Genomic DNA, 18,621 nt, shown 5'->3' on the forward strand with positions numbered 1-18,621 from the left:
CGCGGGAGGTGTCGAAAACCGATCAACAATCGAAAATGAATTTAAGATTTTCTCGGCGGTGGTGCTAGAAAAACGTCGAGACTTTGACTCAAAATTCACGTCGTTTGACAGTGTTTCGCTAGAATTGGTTTACTGGGTTTTGTTCACGGGTCGAAGATGAACACGACAGTGGTTTTAATTTTACGATCGAAAGTCGGACGGCGTCGAAATCGGGTTTGAAAGTAAGTGCACGGGAGGAGGAAATTTGAGAAATTGCCTATGTTTTCTGATTTCAAAAATCAGAAAACACGTTTATAAAACCCAAGCTGCTGACATTCTTTGGGTAAATTCAGGGTTTGGTCCCTAAATTTCCTTTTCTTCTAAAATGACTTACAAGTTTTGAAAACTTTTAATTTAGTCACCAAATTTCACCAATTTAAATATATATATATATATATATTCGGGTTGTTACAGAGGATGTTACACATGACCAATGTGAGATGAGATAAGCTATGTGACTATATGAAAATATTACATGATCTACATGCTTACATGAATATGCAATATGTATTACATGTTATATGAAATATGTATTACATGTTATATGAAATGATATAGATGTTTACACATACATGTGGTATGTGACAGAAGAAAAGGTATATGTGATCACAAGAGAAATGCCATGAGTACATGAACATATGAAAAACAAGAATAATGCCCATGGTATATGATACGAGAGCTATAGGTATAGTTGGCATGCCAAGAGTCGAAGGTTCTACGTGGTCCTTCGGGATGTATATGTATCATTTGGAACATTTATAGGGTCTTTTGAGACACATTTGATCCATTGGAATATATATATGGTTCTTAAGGAATGGTCCTTCGGGGCAAATACAATATATAAGTCATTCGGGACAAAATTTCATAGCCCCTAGTGGGACCCCATACGAGTTGTAGTGACAGCAATAGTGCACAACCTCAATGTACTCGAATACCTTGAGTTCTCAGTAATGTACATGGGCTTACAAAAATGTATAAAAGTGTTTGCATTATTACATGTTATCATGCTATTATTATTTACATAGAATCATATGTGACATGATTGAATGAGTAGATGATATGTTCATATAGATATGAAATGTATTATTTTTATTATATGATTTATATGTCTCACTAAGTCAACGACTTAGCGTGTGATTGTTTCACGCGTAGGTTCCGAGAAGAGGAAGATTGGTAAAAGTTATGCAAGACATGTCAGCTTCTTCTTTCCAACGATGAGATCAGAAAAAAAAATGTATAATATGTATTTTGTAATAAGGATAGTGGTTGGCATGTAAATAAATATTTGAATTCGATATGTTTTAATCAGTTTTGTAATGTTTTAAATGTGTATATGTACATGGTAATTTTATACAAACGAAAACTTGGATTTTTATGAATTTATACATATTTTGCCGAAGTTACTGTAGCAGTGCATCGATACACAATTTATATTCGAATTTTTTCACTGTTCATGGTACTGTTTATACCATATAGTACTGTTCATAAATACATATTTTTTCAAATTTTATAATAAAGCATATTATAATGGTATATTATTTTATTTTCTTAAAATAAGTCCAAATATTCTGTATTTTGTAAGAATATTGTTTCAAAAAGTTAATGTGACATTTCAGACTCGTATTCAGGTCGGATACGGGTTGGGGTGTTACATCACTCAAGACTCAAAAAATATTAAAGTCTATAAACAATAGTCCCAAGTAATTTGAAATCCGTAAATGTATTTTTTTTGAATTCGTATAAATGAATTTATGTGTACGTGTCCGTAATAGGTAAATATCGAACGCATGTTTTTAGAAGGAATAAAGGCAATATTGTTTGTCATTTTACCCATGACGGTAGTTCCTCTGATAGGACCACTAACCAGCAGGAACAAGTGGAGTGAACATGAAGACATATGTTTATTATTTAACTGAAAAGTAAATTATTGTAAAGTTTTGAGTGATTTATACTAATGAAAATTGAGGATAATGAACCGTGTATATTAGGGTTACAAATTGAGGATGCAATTAGAATCAAATATTTATCTGGATTAGTATAAGATAATATTTATTCAAAGATATTTCTCCACCATTAAATAATAAATGCTCACATTCTTAATGTTTGAACTTAGGACCTCAAAGAACAATAAAAAAAATCACCATCAAGATCACTTGATTTATGCAAGTTTTGATTTGAATAATGAGTATTATACTTATTTAGGGTTAGGCTTTAAAGAGTGGGCTTGAGCTTTAGATAGTATGTTGGGATCGGGGTTGGTGTATTGATATTTTTAACATACACAAATTTAATAGGATAACATGTTTTAAGTGGTGACTTCAACTGGTCCAAGACTAATCCAATTTAACCAAGTTAATTCGACTGACTGGGCTGAATTCATCCAATTTAACCATCTGAACCTGTTTTCATACTATGAAATTCAGGGCTCAGGGATTGCATTGGCGCTCCAATGTGCACACAGGAACTAATCTTTTTTAAAACTTGAATTCTAATATAGTCTCCTTATATAGCAGTAAGTTCGCTTTCAAGACTACAAGAAGAGGACACTGAACTCGTTCATTTTCAAGCATTAGAACCAAATTCTGAGCTAACTATATACGCTTGGCAAGACATCCATTTCTCAAAATTTTCATAAAATACATGGACCAAAACACAAAGTCACATGTTCAAGCTATATTTCATATACCTCTTTACTTATTTGCATGTAATGGAGAGTTGCAGGGGATATATTACTACCTAGGGTTATGAGAACTTAAAGGAGCTTTTCCAGAACCTGCTGCTGCTGTTGAATTTGTTTGAGTGGAGCAGCTACTGCATGAACATTGAGTTTGATATTTCTCTGAATCCGTGACACCTGTTGATGATGATGTGTAGGTGAACTTGCAGAGACTCATCGGAGGCGCGTAGTACATTGGTACTGGCAACTTCGATGGCAAGCTAGGCAATGGAGCTTCAAAGTTCAGGACGTTTATCACTTGTCTTATAGAAGGGCGGTGAGTGTAATCGGGATGGCAACACCATAACCCAGTTATCATCAAACATTCGATTTGCTGCTCATCGAAGACTTTGCCTAGTCTCTTGTCAACAGCTTCGAGTAGTTGGCCTTTTCCATAGAGGTCAAAGACCCATTCTAGCAGCCTTACCTTGCTTGGTTCCGCCCTTGGTTCAACCGGCTTTCTTCCGCATGCGATTTCGAGGGCCACAATGCCGAAGCTATAGACATCGGATTCCTTGCTAGCCTTTCCGGTTGTGACACATTCAGGGGCTAGGTAGCCTATGGTGCCGGCCAAAACAGTTGTCTGCGAACCCATGTCATGGTCTACAAGTCTTGCAAGACCAAAATCTCCAAGCTTTGCGTTGAAGTTTGAATCCAACATTACATTGCTGGACTTTATGTCTCTATGAACCACACATTGTTCCCATTCTTCATGAAGATACAACAAGGCCGAGGCCAAACCCAGTGCGATTTTGTATCTTACGATCCAAGTTAACATGATTTTACCACCGAAAAGGTGAGAATCAAGGCTTCCATTAGGCAGGAACTCGTAGACAAGGAGGAGTTCACCTTTCTCATGGCACCAACCAAGAAGTTGAACCAAATTCCTATGTCTCAAACGGCTAATAATCTTCACCTCTGATATATACTCCTTTTTCCCCTGCTTTGATCCCCTCGAAACCCTCTTTACCGCCACTTCAGTGTTGGAATCACTTAATAACCCTTTGTAGACTCCTCCGAATCCTCCTTCTCCGAGCTTCCCTTCCTCGGCAAAACTATTCGTTGCACGACACAGTTCATTATAGGTGAACCCCTTTGGCCCCGTCCCTTTCTCAAACTCATCATCAATGGTGACATCAAAGGCCTCACTATCCTTCGACTGCGCCCTTACTCTACAAATAATGATCATAAACAAACCTAACACACAAGCCACTATACCAAAACCAACACCCAAGCCAACAATCAATCCCAAGTTCTTCCTTTTCCTACTTGTTCCCAAGGTTGACTCGAAACTCCAAGAAAGAATGTTATGAATTTCAACTTGACGCCCAGTAGATGCTGAGAAACCTATTCTAACCCATTCTGGCAAAACATCCCTCAAATCAACAGTGTATGAAAGACTTGAATTCCCACTGTAGATTGGATCAGCAGCATAGGTTAGAAAAACACTGAGATTTTTTGTGGTGGAGTTGTAACTCACCCATGCATTTGCTACTCTTCCATCCTTGATGCTACTGTTCCATGTCACGGTTTTCACTGAGTCGATGGAGTTGATGTTGATGCCAACATGATTATCATCCGGATCCCATTTGTTTTGGAAACTATCAAACTCTACTGCAACAACATTATTGCCGGAGGAGTTAGAGTTTTCGTTAGGATCGAACAAGGCGAGGTATCCGTCACTGGAGTCGGGAGGGATTTCGGAGTCGAAAGGTGCGATGAAGAAGGATATCCCATCACCATAGAAACTAAGATTGATAGCTTGTAATACGAAGGAGAAACGGGTGGTGAAATCAGTTAGCTTCCCATTACTAGCATCCCAAAGGCGCACCGGTTGATTATACGAGGCACGTCCAACGCTACCGGTGAGATTGTTAATAGCATCATTCTTGGTGAGTTGTAGAACATCTTGCGATGAGAAAGCATCGCCTTCAAAGTGAATGCTTCCCATGTTCGGACTAAAATCGGTGAAGTTAAACGAAAGTGGCTCGACATGAGCGATTAACAAAAGAAAAGAAACTAGGAACTTCATAATAGGAGACTGGTTTTGTTTTGCAGGAAGATGGGATGAAACTGAGATGGAGAAAGCCATTGTAGTTTGTAGATAGGCATGGAAGAGATCAATGAAAGTGACAATGGTTTTCGAGGTCTATATGAGAGTAGTTCAAATATTTTATTACATCAACTTTAATTTGATAGGTTTGATTAATTAATTAACAAGGTCAGCTAAACAAACAATGCCTCTGCTGAACCGCTTCTGGTTCAAACTTTGGCATATATTATTAAATTTTTAAGATGCTTATATCACCAAAAGGGGTCACTTTTGCCTAAACAGGTGCTCGTGTTTACAAACGCACGGTTCACTAAACTGCACCAATTGGCCTGCATCCTGAGCAAGAGATCAAATGCCACCCTATTTCGAAATAAATAAAAAAAACCTTCAATTTTTAAGGGTTCTGGGATTTTTTTAAATTTGAGAGATTTTGGCTGTTCGTTTGAAATTTCGAATGGAGAGAAGCATTATTTCGAGAAGGCAAACTATATACCTCAAAATTAGCCACATTGGAAGAGATTGAAATATTAGTACGTTGAACATTTAAATGGATTATTATCGATTTTGAATGGATTTTCGTGAAAAACAACCACAGGAGAAGAAATACGAGTAAAATATGAATGTTTTGATATCAATTTTGTCGCAAAAAATGAGCGGTGATTGACTGCCGACGACGACCGGAAAAGTACAGTGACAAAAAGTAAACTATTTAAAAGTTTAATGACAAAATTGATACACCCCAACATGTTAAGTGCCTAAAACGATGTCAATTAAGACATTGATAATCACCGTCAAAACGACATTGTTTTGTCCACGTCATCACAGTGATAAAATGATCTATCAACGTCATTATGCCATAAAATTTTGATGATCTAATGGTATAATTGAAGTCAAAACCAAAGTTCAACGTTATGGTTGAATAAATTAAAAATTCAATAATATAAACGATTCACCGCCTAAAGTTCACTAGTATTTTATATAATTTATTCTTAAAACAATTTTCAATTAATAAATAGTAATTTGGACATACTGCTCTAAAGACTAAAGTTAAACGTTTCCTATCCAAACCCGACTCAACCTATCATTTCTAAAGTTTTATCTCATACGTGGTCGTATCTATTCCAACCCGGGAATTGAAAATGTTATTATAATTCTTTTCTGCATGTTTGGTGATGAATTTTGTTCAGACTTAGGTTTGGTTTCTTATGTTTGGACATTGTTACGACGCAGATTGGGATGCAAGCATTAAAGAATACAATGGAAAGCTAATGAAGCTCCAAGGGAAATGACATGGACAAAGAATATAAATAAGGTTTGATGTTATTATTAGTGCCCCACTTCAGGATTAAATAAAGTCTGATATTGCCGTCTTGCTCTGGATCTTCAATTGTTGGACGCTAACATTTTATAAAATGCAGGCCAACTAAATTTCTGACCCTGAAAACCTGACGAATCTTGAGATGCTTATCATTCGGCTTTTTGTCATCTGTGTTGGTTTCGGTGTGGTCGATGTTTATGCACCAAAGGATTAATGCAGCAAGTTAAGATCACTGGTACAGTGCTGCTGTGCTGGTGATATTATATTTATATATTCTGTTAATATATGGAGTTCAGTACATCGGGTAATTTAGTTGAGTCAAAGGTCAGCGTGCTCCCAATATATTTGGAACTTTAATTAAACAATTTTAATTTGGTCTGGAAATTTAATACACTATGCAAGTTTGGCCTGAATCCAACTCAACGTTATCTATTAACACCTCCAATTTTAATGTATTGACACACTTCAAGCTAGTATCACGAACAACAAGTTGGGGCTCGAGACTCATGCGAACATAGTTGTCTTAAAGGTTTTTTTCAACAGATTGAGCTTGATTACTGCTAGTAATAATGTTATAGGTCTATTATATGGACATGCTATTTTAATTATTGAATTATTATTATCATAATTTGCATCCTTTTGTATATTAATATTATTGAATATTATTATTAATTATTCTAGATATCTCTAATCGATTATTATTGTAGGAATAATAATAGAATACGATTAGTATGAAGTTTGATAGAACAAATTTTATGATGGAATATCTTATAGATCTATTATTATTTCCTTATTTAATTCTGAAATAATATTGAATAGAAAATGATATTATATAATTCTTTAATTATGATTTAATTGAATTTAAATTACTTATGAGATAAGGAATATGATTTAAATTATTATTTATTTTAAAAGAGTTTTAAATAAACGATAATTAAGTTCATTCTAATTTAAATTATTATTTATTTTAAAAGAAGTTTTAAATAAATGATATTTACGTTAATTCTAATTAAGTTATATTTGTGGTCATGTTTCGAAAAGGTAGCACCTTTGGAGTTCAAAGATTAATCAGAGTTCAGAGACAACACAAAAGGTTGTTGATTCAACGTAATTAAGGAAATCTTACTATTGTCTTCACCGTTACGAGATCCTAAAAATTATTAAGGATATTTTTAAATTTACTTATGTGTATTGATCCAATAATGATCGAATCTTTATCCCCATTTTTAGTTGTTATATCATTAGATTTAATTCGATTCATGAAGAATATTAAAAGATTCGTCTAAAAGAGTCTTGATCGACTTAGTAAATGACTCAGTAACTTTGTAGTTACCAATATTATTTAGACTACAAGAATAAGAGATAATGTAAAGTTTGAGATTCCTTAAAATTATATCTTGTAAATAATCTTTAATCTAGGTTGTTGATGTAATTCAATATGAACCTTTAGATGTAAGAAATCTCAATTATAGATAGAGTTTTTCTGTCTCGTATGCCTCATCAATTCCTTGATAAATCAATGTTTTTCCTCTAAAAGTTCTCTTGTTATCCTTTCTCTAGTTATCTTTGTCTTTCTCTTGAATTTTTGCTTCCTCTCTTTTTAAGCTTTTTATCTTTTTAATGCCTTTGAGAATATTTCAATTTTCAATCTTGTTTTATAGGTTGAATTAGATGTTTGAGTCGAGCTTCATCGTATAAGATCTTGTCAATCTTGAGGTTAAATTCTAATCTGTAATAGTTGATATATGAACTAAAAGTTATGAGTAAGATGTTGATATGAGATGTCACTCTAAGAAAGAAATATTCCCCATGGAAGGATGGAGACTTGTCTTGAGAAACACAAGAGGGCGAATTTGAGGGACGTCGTGTTTTTATTAGAAAGAAAGATGGTTTGATTTGAGGGATTCATAAAAAAGACCCTTAATGTGGTAGAGATACGCACCGAAGAGTTAGACTGTTTTTATTGGTTTAACTATATTTTAGGACCTTGGTTTTAAAAAGGAAATTTTAACTTCTAATTTTTTGGTTTAATTACTCTTTAAGATCCTTCCATCCTAAAATTAGTGAAATTATATCATATCTCCTTTAATTTTTATGGTTTGTTCAATTTTAGAGTTCCTATTTATTTCAAAGTTAAATAATTTACCCATCACGTAGTTCAATCTTGACTCCATCCCTGAGTGTGCGAACCATTTTACAAATTTAGAGTCTCCTACTCCTTTTACAGGTTGATGTTTGTGGACAATGGGTAGTGAGAATTCAGTTTTTCTTCTTCTTTTGCCTCACCTATGTTACAAAAAGTATATATATTATTAAAAGATCGAATTAAAAACACAAGTAAAATATTGTTAAGAAATACGAAACAAGGACTTAATCATAAAATAATAAAAATCAAAGTAATTTAACGCAAATAAACTCAAGATAAAAGAGGAACGCCGAGTTCCTAAAAACTCGAACCAAATAAATATTTTAAAAGAATTATCGTTTCTGTTTACTGAAATTAAAAAAGTGAATGTTTTAGAAAATAGCCATACGCAGATACGGTGGCCCATATCTACGTCTGAAAAGCCAACAAATAATGACGACAGAAAAGGAGCGGCGAAACTCCCTAGAAATTCAGCACCTATCCCATTACGTCAAAAATCATATAAAACAAGAGAAAAATAATTTTAGTGACCAAAAATATCTTATAATATATGATTTTAATTATTTTTTTTTAGATTTGTCAAAATGACCAACTAAATCGCAATGCGATCGATAATTCGCAACGCGATCTCCGGTATCGCAAATCAGTTTCCAGATTCGCAACGCGAACTTGGACTATCGCAATGCGATTTACATATTCGCATTGCGATTGTCCAAGTTCGCGTTGCGATTTTTCAAATTCGTTGCGATAGTCGAAGTTCGCATTGCGATTTTCTAAATTCGTTGCGATAGTCGAAGTTCGTGTTGCGATTTTCCAAATTCGTTACGATAGTCGAAGTTCGCGTTGCGATTTATTCAAAATTCGTTGCGATAGTCCAAGTTCGCGTTGCGATTTATTCCAAATTCATTGCGATAGTCCAAAATCGCAACGACTGGTGGTATTGCATTTGTTTCTTAAGAATTTTCTCTAAAAAGATAGTATTCGGACGTGTCGAAGACAAGTATTACCACGACCACGACCACGACCACGACCACGAGACGAGACGAGACGGATGGCGGCGGCGGCGGCGCGCGAGAGTCCCCTTTGTTCTCTATCACTCAACAAGGAAGTGAGAAAGCCAAGCCTTAAATACAATTCTCAATAGTGTTTCCAATACTATGTGGGATTGAGCATTACCAACACTTGTTTCCAATATAATGTGATTATTCAGGAAACAATTAACAATCATGCACCTTAAAACAACTGAATCAGTAACCAATTGCATTAGTATTATACGATTAAATATGTCATAATTAAAAGTCAATCTACAATCAATCGCGATTATTGCAATTTTAAGCAAAACATTCAAAAATAATATCACTGTTTAAGGCTCAATCCCATATAGTATTGAGAACAAGTATTGGTAATGCTCAATCTCACATAGTATTGGAAACACTATTGGGAATGGTATTTAAGGTTTGGTTTTCTCACTTCCTTGTTGAGTGATAGAGAACAAGGGGAACTCTCGCGCGTCGCCGCCGCCGTCGTCTCGTCTCGTCTCGGGTCGTGGTCGTCTCGGGTCGTGGTCGTGGTCGTCTCGGGTCATGGTCGTGGTAATACGTGTCTTCGACACGTCCGCGCGAATACTATATTTTTAGAGAAAATTCTTAAGAAACAAATGCAATACCATCAGTCGTTGCGATTTTGGACTATCGCAACGAATTTGGAATAAATCGCAACGCGAACTTCGACTATCGCAACGAATTTGGAATAAATCGCGCAACGCGAACTTGGACTATCGCAACGAATTTAGAATAAATCGCAAAGCGAACTTCGACTATCGTAACGAATTTGGAAAATCGCAACGCGAACTTCGACTATCTCAATGCGAATATGTAAATCGCAATGCGATAGTCGAAGTTCGCGTTGCGAATCTGGAAACTGATTTGCGATATCGGAGATCACGTTGCTAATTATCGATCGCATTGCGATTTAGTTGGTCATTTTGGCAAATCCAAAAAAAGTTGGTTAAAATCGTATATTATAAGACATTTTTTGTCACTGAAGTTATTTTTTCATAAAACAATCCAGTTAAATTATTAAATTATTTTTTATTTCTTATTAAAATAATATTTTAAAATTTATTTTTGAAAATAACATTTACTTTTGTGTTATAAGATGAAGACATGCCTATATGATAACGTCTCCTGAAAGGTTCTTCATTAAGGAAGATATTTTACTTAAATGACGATAGTATTGGAGATACAACCTAGATGACCTATCATGTAAATAAAGATATTTTTAAGAAAAAGAATATTTCAAAAGATGTTGCACGTAGGGACACATTCATCTTATGTGTTGGAAATAGATATCAATTTGAGAATTAATTTTCTATATTATTTTAAATATATTATATTAGTAATATAGTTTAATAACCCAGTGTTTAAGAAACTAATCAAATTTATAAATACATTATTTACAGTTTTATACAGCTAAGAAAACTGTCAATAAACTTTATATAAGTGATTCTTTTAATTAAAAACAATTTCACTCATCACAAATTATTTAAATATCAAATTGTATACAAATATAAAATCCAGTTATAAATTAGTAGTCAGATATTCATCTATCTTCCCAAATTTTTTAGTATAAAAAATTATACAAATACAAAGAATCTTTCAATATACAATTGTAATTAGAAAGAAAGAAAAAAACAGAATGATATTTATTTTATCATCTCCGTCTAGGCTTCAAGAATCAAGAATGTCCCAAGCCTACAATGGTTAGATTTTTTATTTATTTATTTCAATTAGTCATTAAATTTGATAATTTCTTTTAGTTTTTCAGTCTGCGACGTTATGAAATTATATTATATAAATTTGAAATTGAAGAGTTAATATAAATAAAAAAAATTAGAAATGTCAAATTTAATAAATAAATGTTATTTTTTATTTTATCCGAAGAATGTTACTTTATCAAAGAAAACTACTGGGCTATCTCCATTTTTTATGGTTCAGATCAAAAATTTAAAACCTATACTTTATCCAATTGCTTAGATTTCATGGGCCTTATCCAACTGCTCAGGTTTCATGGAGCCTTTCCATAGAATTTTTTTTTTAAAAAAAAGGTCAATTCTTCTCATTTTCCTTCCATTCCATAGCGCTTTCTCTCCCTCAGTCTTCTCTTCGGCTTATCCATCGCTTTGATTTTGCTACCTGCTGTGCGCTCAATGGCGAACCGATGGTTGAGGCCTGAGGTAAGCTCAAATCCATAGCGTTGATATCAGTCGCTATTTTTCTCCTTTTTCTTTTTTTAGATTGTAGTAAATTTCCAGATCTGATGAATTAACGAGAAGAAAAGGCTAAATAAACGGTGGTTTGGGGGTTCTTTGCAGGTGTATCCGCTGTTCGCGGCCGTTGGTGTTGCTGTGGGGATCTGCGGTTTTCAGTTGGTGCGTAATATCTGCATCAACCCTGAAGTCAGGTCTCTCTCCCTCTTTCTCTTCATATTTTGAAATATTTATGATTATATATATATATATATATATATGCTAGCCTTCTCTTTTTAATTTTTATAGGGATTTGCTTTTATTTTTCAGAACTATATATTTGTCATTCTTTTTATATATATGAATATTTGTTAGATACTTATCTAGTCGTGAATTTGAGATTTATGTTTTTATGCCTTCGAATTATATAATTTCATGGAGTCTCAATTAATTTATAAACAATATTATGCATTCCGTTCTGATACTTGTAACATATGAAATCCAAATCTAAATATTCGAATTCGTGTTCTCAAGAATACTAATAAAAATTTTGAAATGCTGGAAAAATATGTAACATTCAACTGGTCAATCTGGTTATCTGGAATTTGCAAGTTAGCAGGCAAATCCGAGCCATAAACTAATATAGTGCACGTCCAGGTCGCCCTTGCTACTGTTCCATGTCTGGGTCAACCCAAATGAGTAGAAAAATAGATGTTGTTTGCCCTTTTATTTTTTTAATAATTGAATAAATAACAGAAAGTTACATAGACAAATCATCAAGTCTTATTTGGTACTTAATGAAGATTGTAAGAATCAATTGAAGAGTTGAAAATATGTTCTTTTTCAGGGTAACCAAGGAGAACAGGGCTGCTGGGGTTTTGGAGAACTTTGCTGAGGGAGAAAAATATACTGAACATTTCTTAAGGAAATACGTCCGCAACAAGGCACCTGAAATCATGCCCGCAATCAACAGCTTCTTCACCGACCCAAAGTGAGGCTTCACTTGGTTCATGCTGAAACTAAAAACAAAGGGTGAAAAATTAAGTAATATTCAACCAATAATAAATGGACCCCTTTTCATGTGCCGACTGTAATGCAAGTTTGTGTTGGTTTTACATTTAGTTAAGGCGTGTTTTTAAAGACAATAAAAGATCTTGTGGATTTGTCAAACTTATACTGTTTTAGCCTATATGAATGACTTTTATTTGCAATAATGTAATTTTTTTATTGGAAATATTCTGATTAGCTATGCTTTGCATTGAGTTATTGTTATATGAACTGTTACTTGGATGGTGTAAGTGGCCAATTGGATATAATGTTAAAACAGTTGGATTTTGAAGAGGTAAAAATGTTTAAATGTTCAGACATGTTCTGATAATCGAATCTGGTTATTGGTTTGTTTTTGTATGTTATTGTAATTGAATTTAAGATTTTTTGTACATTGGTAATTAATTCTTATTGTAAAAATTTCAAAATAATTGAAAATTATTATTTTGATTATGTTCAATATTGCCCAAGCATGTCGTAATCTAGCATTAGTCGAGTAGAACTGAAAAGGAACATCAGATGTGGTTAAATTGATGGTAGTTCGGCCGGTAATGGCGTAGAGTTAGGTTCACTCTTAAACAGTGGTTGTGTATATATTTGTACCTTCTTTGATAGTGGAGGGATGATAGAAGTAACAGAAAGCTGGAAAAGCCAAATAATCATGTCCTTTTAACTGAGTGTGTTGAGATCTCTAACAGTCTCCTAACAATCTCAACTGATTACTAATTCTCTAACTAACTATACCAGTGTAGCACACAGCAGCCTAACTGCACTTGGTGACTACCATACTCATAACACTAACAAACAGGACAAAAGAATGAGGTTTCACGAATTGATTATAGTGAATTACACAACAGTGCAGATGCAGTAATTAACAACGACCGCAACAATGAAACTACCAACTCAGATAACACTGGAGTTTCATATAAGAATGTTGTCTCCTTAAATGAATTTGAACATGTTGTCCACGCTGATGCATCTCTAACTAAATAGGACAAATGAAAATGAAATTTCCAGCTTACCAGATTTAGCCGAAAATGAATCTTCAAACAGGCTATTTGATGTGCCATTTGTTGGAGAAGATAAGCCATATGCAGGTATTTTGGATTAAACATTTATAAACTGTAGCATTTCTTGTTACAACTACATCTTTCTTGTGCGCATTCATACTCTTTTGTTTTTGTATAATTTCAGCTTATGTGTAATCTAGATTGTTGTTTATTGTATTGTTACTTTTCACTATTTTCATCATATGTTTACATAATGCTGGTCGTGTCGGGCTTCACGGATGGACAGAAGATCTTATGATAAAAGGGTAAACTTTTAAAATTTTAAGGAGACAAGTTTTTAAAATTATAAGAGACAAAAACAAATTATCAATAAAATATTTGAAAATTTTAGTCGCAATTATTCTAGTTGTCACCTTGGGCTCATTTTTATCTGGCTCTATCATTTTATTTTATTTTTTGTAGAAAAAAGGACGTATTATTCATTCAAAACAACCATCTCTGTATAAACAAATACAATTAACAGAACCCCAACAACCCGACAGTAAACATCACCCTCCCATTATTAGAAGAAAGCAAGCAAACAATCTATAATAAACCCCACTCTGCAGTAAAAGCAAAGGAGACAGCGACCTTAGGACACCCTCTTAATTTCAGTTTAACATCAATGTGAACTATATAGATAATTTTGAGAGTTTGTATGTGATAGGATTGAAAGTAAAACACATTGATGTTTATACCCTCACTCTATCAAAAGGCTGAACTCAAACTTGTATTGACAATAAGGGAATAAGAGAAAAAAAAAACTAATATTTTCCTTGATTTTATTAGAGCAATTTAAATATAAGATTTGATGAAATTATAATAAGTTTCTTGTCTAATTTGACGATTAAATGCTAGAACTCAGGGGTTTCAAATTTGATTCACCATTCAATTGGTCGAATAAAATTATAAAAAATTAATACTTATTTTACTAACACGAAAAGAGAAAACGATATAGAAATATAAAAAAAAATTATGTTATCGCTAACTTTTTAACGACGGGTAATTAGAATAGAAGAGTGACAATTTTGTTAAACAATGACTGGATGGCCTAAATAAAAAATGATTTGGACATTATTGATGTAGTTTATCTTAAAATAAATTATTAAAAACAAATTTAAAATATTTCATATATGGAAATAATTCGCAATAGTAATGGACAAATTGTATGATTTTTCAGAACTAAAAAAATGATGGTGAGTCATACACAACTTGAGAAAGATGATGGCTTTCCTAAAAAATGGACGACCTTACCAGGTTATTTTTATGAAACTATATATATTTAAATCTTGACTGAAAATATGGCTGGAATAGCTCAGTTGGTTAGAGCGTGTGGCTGTTAACCACAAGGTCGGAGGTTCAAGCCCTCCTTCTAGCGTATTTTTTTTTTCTATTTTATTGTTTTTTCACACAACTCCACAGCCCAACCCAACAATCCAACGGGGTGCCTGATTTCTAGATTGGAGCCTAAACCATCCCTAAAACAAGGAAACCGTATTTTATTATTTACTTTACATTTGAAAATTTTACTATTACATTTCATTATCAATTATTTCTTAATCAAAAAGAATATTTATATTTTTATAAAAAAATATTTTTTATTTTTAAAAAAAAATTATTTTATGTTATATATCATTTACTATTGTTTTATCTATAATATTTGTACTCATATTATAAATTATTTGGTTAAAATTCAATACAAGTCTCTATATTAGATAAAAAGTTTATTTTAATCCCTATACATTTAAAAAAATATAAATTCTTCTGTCCAAAATATTAATGTTATTGTGGATTGACTTAAATATTTTTATTTAAACATATTTTAAGACGTTGTCAGTTTTGAAATTGAACAAATTGGACCCTCTTGAAAAAAATAATTTAATTCATGCAAAATTTTAAATATTATACAAGGACTTGTAATAGACTTCAACCTAAATTATTTAGAAATCTGGAACACCATTCGGCTTAACCCATACGTTGGATATTGGGTTGGGCTGTGGAGTTGTGTGAAGGGAAACAATAAAAACAAATTGAACCAAACGCTAGAACCGACCTTGTGGTTAACAGCCACACGCTCTAACCAACTGAGCTATTCCAGCTCTCTGTGCAAGTTGAAGATAGAGATTTTTAAAATAATTACACAACTAGTGCTTAAACTCCTTAGAATCTACAATATAGATTTCAACTTTTATCATTTGTTCAATATAGTCTCTACCTTCCCCAATATTTAAAATGTAAAAAAATAAATAAAAGGAAAATGACAACCGGGTAAACGAGCTTGTTCATGAAATAAATGGACGAATTGATAAACAAGCTCATAAATGAGTTTGTTCGTGAACATGAATGAATTTAACACACCTTTGTTATACGAATGAACATAAAAAAATTATTCACACTCGTTTATTTAGCTTAAAGAACAAACATAAACGAATGTTATATGAATAGTTCATCGAACGCTTTGTTCATATACACTCCTAATTTTGCATATTTCTAAGAGATAAAGCGAGAAAATTGATATATTTCAAAGAGAAAATTAGAGATCCATTAATTGATCGAGTGATCAAATTATTTTATCTTATATAAATTTAAATATTGACATCTATCTTGAAAATATAATATCTCTCTACTCAATATATATATATCATGTATTAGACCGTAAAAAGAAACTAACATCCCACAAATATTAAAAGAAAGCCAATCCTATTATGAAAGTAAATCTATAAATCAAAGTATTGATTTTCTTTACATCTTTTACCCATAATTCAAAGAATGCATCAATAAATTGTAATTTCGCTATTAACTTTCTATACACACCGACGTTGCCTAATTAACAATTCACCAAAGCAAAACATCATTAATAACATATTACACCCATAAATTTTCTTTGTATTTGGATTCAAATTGACTACATTTGCAAACTCAATAAACCTAATATTTATCTCTACCGATTTGGTATTAATTTAATTATCATAGATTATAATATATTTTTAAAATTTAGATGCATGATGTATTTATACTTCTTAGACAAGTTATAATTGATTAGACATTTTTTTAAAAAGATTTTGATGAAATTTTTATCTTTAATTTTTATTAAAAAATAATTTTAACCTTTAAATTATATTTTTACCTCTTTTATTCTTTTAACGTTTTATTTTTATTAAATCAACTTAATTAAAGAAAACTAATATATTGTATTTATATTTTTTCAAATTTTTTATTTTGATTTATAATTTTCCATTATTAATAATTAAATATTTTTATATTTTATTGTTTTTAATTTTTTTATAAATTGACAAAATAACTAACATTGATATTGAGAAAAAAAAACAAAAATGAGTTTATGTAAACAATACTAATCCATAAACATAAAGGCCCACTAAATTACTGCAAAACCCTTACAAATAGACACAACACCCCCTTCTCTCACCCATACTAATCCATATTTTAAAAAAGTTTATCGTCCCACCTAATTTTAACAATTATCATTGTTTATGCAAAAGGAAATGTAGTTTCATATGCCATGAGAGACTAAGATGATGTTAGAGTTGCATTTAGAACTTGTAGTTCCGATGAGGTTTATTCTTCTAAGGAAATTATTGGGTTGAACCAAATAAGATCCAAAACCAACCTAGTTTAATACATGCATTCGTTCTCATTTTTTATTTATATTTTATCGTATAAAATATGTTTAAGATTCAACAAGTTATTTTGTTATAAAACAAGACTTAAAAATAAAAATAATTCTCAACTCAATAAACTCAAAAATGATAGAGAGAACAAGCGGCATATATATATATATATATATATATATATATATATATATATATATATATATATATAGAATGAAAAAGAAACATGGAATTTATATAAGAATGGGCATGGGACTTGAACCAGACCCGACCCGGTCGAGTCGGGTTTTTAAAAAAATCGAGTTCGGGTTAGGTCTTTTTAAAGGTGGTGTTCGGGTAAGTTTTAGGGTGAAAAATACCCGACATGACCCGAAAAAATATAATTTTACCTTATATATTTATGAATAATTACAATAATACCCCTCTATATAGTATTTTTTTTCAATTAAATCATTGTTTTTATTAAATAAAAATAATTTGTTTATTATTTCGGGTTGGGTTGAGTCGGGTCGGGTTCGGATTTTATTTCAAAAAGTCAGGTCGGTCGAGTTCGGGTCGGGTGGAGGGTATATATTATGTTGGTCGGGCCAGATTTCGAGTGGAGGAGTCATTGTTCTCGGTTTGGGTCGAGTGGACCAAAAATCTGACCCGACCCGACCCGACCCATGCCCATCCCTAAATTTATAAGAGTATGGTTGACTAAAAATAGAAAAAAAATAATTAATAAAATCAAGGTAGATATTATTATTTTCAATTAAATAATTTAAAATATTTTTGAAACTTGAAACAAGTTAAAAGTTAAATTTTAGTCATTACTATATTTTTACCTTAGTTGAATATAAAAATTATGAATTAAACCATTTCATATTCTTAGACTATTAAAAGTTGAATAAAATAAAAGTATTATATAGAGGCTGAGCTCAGTTATTATGTATGCGAGTCTAACACCTTTACTTAGTTCTTACAAGCCAATAAATATTTAATTATTTTGAAATATTTTATTTTTAGTAATTACTTTTTATAAATGATTAGTATTGTATGAACTTCTAAAATTTTAGGGATGAAGATAAAGTATAAATAAAAAATATATAAAAAACAATAATTTTAAATTTTCAGAGATAATTATACTACTCGTTCCTGAGTCCATCCCGGGAGGATGCGCGCTGAATATGGATACCAGTGCAGCTTCGCTTGTCAAAAGGAGGTCAGTAAAAAATGGAAAGGCGCAAATGGAGCCCTGCAAATTTGGTGGCAATCGTCTAGGGGTGAAACCGTGTAAGATCCGTAAATGTTCGTCTATCAGAGAGTAAAGGAAACGATGGTAACATATTGTCATTCCTTTTACAACACTTCAACAGTTTTTATATTAATGTAATT

General features: G+C 32.2%; 2 protein-coding genes and 1 non-coding gene across 3 annotated transcripts; 2 read left to right on the forward strand and 1 right to left on the reverse strand.

Moving 5' to 3' along the window:
- Positions 1-2,771: 2,771 nt before the first annotated feature.
- LOC120126653 (L-type lectin-domain containing receptor kinase IX.1-like) lies at positions 2,772-4,721 on the reverse strand. The gene has a single exon (XM_039144786.1). The coding sequence runs from the start codon at positions 4,704-4,706 to the stop codon at positions 2,772-2,774; it is 1,935 nt and encodes a 644-aa protein (XP_039000717.1). The 5' UTR covers positions 4,707-4,721.
- A 6,650-nt stretch (positions 4,722-11,371) lies between these two features.
- LOC120126681 lies at positions 11,372-12,755 on the forward strand. Its single transcript, XM_039144800.1, has 3 exons — positions 11,372-11,507; positions 11,646-11,734; positions 12,367-12,755. Exons 1-3 carry the CDS (start codon positions 11,481-11,483, stop codon positions 12,512-12,514), a joined length of 264 nt encoding a protein of 87 aa, XP_039000731.1. The 5' UTR covers positions 11,372-11,480; the 3' UTR covers positions 12,515-12,755.
- A 2,164-nt stretch (positions 12,756-14,919) lies between these two features.
- TRNAN-GUU lies at positions 14,920-14,993 on the forward strand. The gene has a single exon. It is a non-coding gene; the product is annotated as a tRNA-Asn (tRNA).
- The last annotated feature ends 3,628 nt before the right edge of the window (positions 14,994-18,621 follow it).

The sequence above is a fragment of the Hibiscus syriacus genome, unplaced genomic scaffold (genome assembly GCF_006381635.1).
Source record: "Hibiscus syriacus cultivar Baekdansim isolate YM2019G1 unplaced genomic scaffold, ASM638163v2 tig00110461_pilon, whole genome shotgun sequence".
In the NCBI taxonomy this organism is placed as follows: domain Eukaryota; kingdom Viridiplantae; phylum Streptophyta; class Magnoliopsida; order Malvales; family Malvaceae; genus Hibiscus; species Hibiscus syriacus.

Coding starts and splice junctions, on each gene's coding strand:
- LOC120126653 (XM_039144786.1), bottom strand. CDS start 4,706: ATGGGAAGCATTCACTTTGAAGGCGATGCTTTCTCATCGCAAGATGTT.
- LOC120126681 (XM_039144800.1), top strand. CDS start 11,481: ATGGCGAACCGATGGTTGAGGCCTGAG. Junction 11,508..11,645: donor ACCGATGGTTGAGGCCTGAG/GTAAGCTCAAAT, acceptor GGTTCTTTGCAG/GTGTATCCGCTGTTCGCGGC. Junction 11,735..12,366: donor TGCATCAACCCTGAAGTCAG/GTCTCTCTCCCT, acceptor GTTCTTTTTCAG/GGTAACCAAGGAGAACAGGG.